The following is a 1,870-nucleotide window of genomic DNA, read 5'->3' as shown; positions in this document are numbered from 1 at the left end:
TCCTAAGGGTACGGAGACGGAAACATTTATATTTTTATATATATCTTCCCTTAACTTTTTTTTTACGTGTGTGTGTGGGGGGGGGGAGGAAATATATATATATTATTTTTACTCTCTTCGAGTAGGTTAAAAACCGAAGGAAGAAAAAAAAACAAGGGGAGGGAAATCTGAGGGGAAAAAAGGAGGAAAAAAAAGAAAAAAAACGCGACATCGCTTCCGTAACAGAGAATGGGAATCTCTTAATGAATGAAGCCGGTCCCTGCGCCTGCCTTTTCTCTCACTTTTCACCCAAAACTTCAATGATACATACCGCTCCAGGAGGTCTAGGTGCTGGATACATGTCTCGTGTATGGGCTGCGTGGATCCTGCCGTTATAAAAGAGGTCCTGTAAGGCTGTACATCCTCCAGAAGAGAGAGAACCCACAGGAAAATCTCACACACCTCGCACAGCACTACCACCAAGCTCGCCTTACTCACCACTTCACACTCGATTTACACAAACACTAAACACTCTACACTTTTTTTCCTTCACTTGAGGCTTTGGTCTGATTATCCACTTTCTATATATTATTTTTCTAATAAATTCACTCTCATAAATCCACCGAATATTCACAAATTCTGCGAGGAGCGAGAGCAAACCATTGTTCCACTCGGAGCTTCAAATCCCGTAATGGCGTTCTGCATCCACCGCAATAAGGCGTCGGTATTGGCTCGCGCGGCGGCCAATCAGCGCCCCGGATGGCCCAGTGACTCCGCCCCCAGAAACAAAAGACAGTCGGCTCCACGTGGAGTCAAGAACAGCTCGTAGGGTATTGATTACTGTACTTTAGATGCTTGGTAAGCCGTGTTATATCTAAGAGTAAGCAGTCATGAGGGAGCTACGGCCGTTAATGTCTCCACGCAAATAAGGATAGTTCTCTTAATGTGTCGAAATAACAATACTTGACTCACGGCCACTCGAAACATAAATATATAAAGCCAAAATGCATGAACATGAAGTTGTGTGTAGCCTCGCTGGCCGGCCACCGCGCCGTGTCAATTCCAAACACAACTAAATCTAAACGGATCAAACAAAATGCAACACATATGTATATTTCTTTACTTACCACCTGAATTTTCAACAGGCGAATCAATCTTTGTTATTTTTTACTCTTAATTGCCAGTGATACAATATATTATCCTCTCTCCCCGTGTTCGCAGTAATTTATACAGCCACGTCCTGAGATACCCTCATTAAGCATGTAGTGAGCACCCTCTCGTTCCCCTGTTCACTAAACACGCAAGAGATCGGGTAACAAACTGCACAACCAGACACTCACAAGGCCTAGCTATCTTAGTAATTGTTCAAACAACTAAGTGTTACACGCTAATGATAATTGGCGTGAACCGTTAAATATAAGACGAGCGCGTTTCTTGCAGAAAGCCATGCGGGGAATGTGTGCATGCGTGCGTGTCTGTGTCTACCTGCGCTTGTTGCCGGCATGCACAGCGTTCTTGCGTGGACACTATGCGTCGAGATCACCTTCCACATGGCATGAGAAGCGGTCTATGTGGGCGCCAAGAGTCGAGAACTCCCTCCGCAAACATCACGATCCGAGTTGTATGTGGACACCATACGTTGGAGAACAACCCCGGAAAGTGTTTCTATGTGGACTATGCGCGGACAGCAGCTTCCCACATGACATGGCTGGCATTAACGTCCACTTCACCCCCTCGCCATATTTCATGAATGGATGCTGGTTTTCCACGGTAGTTCCCCCATCCATCAGCAGTGGGTTGCGTTATCGGGTCTGATCTTACGTCGAGTTCACGGCTGCGAAATTGTGCGTCGATTGAGCGATTGCTGGTGAGTTAATGTCCGGTATTTTTC

At 45.7% G+C, this 1,870-nt stretch overlaps 1 protein-coding gene across 1 annotated transcript in view; it reads right to left on the bottom strand.

Annotated features, from left to right (window-relative positions):
* LOC119586670 (protein groucho-like) overlaps window positions 1–683 on the bottom strand; it is a gene marked incomplete in the record, with an annotated part of 70,613 nt that extends 69,930 nt beyond the window's left edge. The window contains 1 exon segment of the mRNA XM_037935406.1: window positions 311–683. Coding sequence (XP_037791334.1) covers window positions 311–340 — 30 coding nt within the window.
* Between the last annotated feature and the right edge of the window lie 1,187 nt (window positions 684–1,870).

Source organism: Penaeus monodon, chromosome 21, assembly GCF_015228065.2.
Source record: "Penaeus monodon isolate SGIC_2016 chromosome 21, NSTDA_Pmon_1, whole genome shotgun sequence".
NCBI lineage: Eukaryota > Metazoa > Arthropoda > Malacostraca > Decapoda > Penaeidae > Penaeus > Penaeus monodon.
Note: the sequence above shows the minus strand (reverse complement) of the source record. Positions and strands in the feature narration are given on the sequence as shown.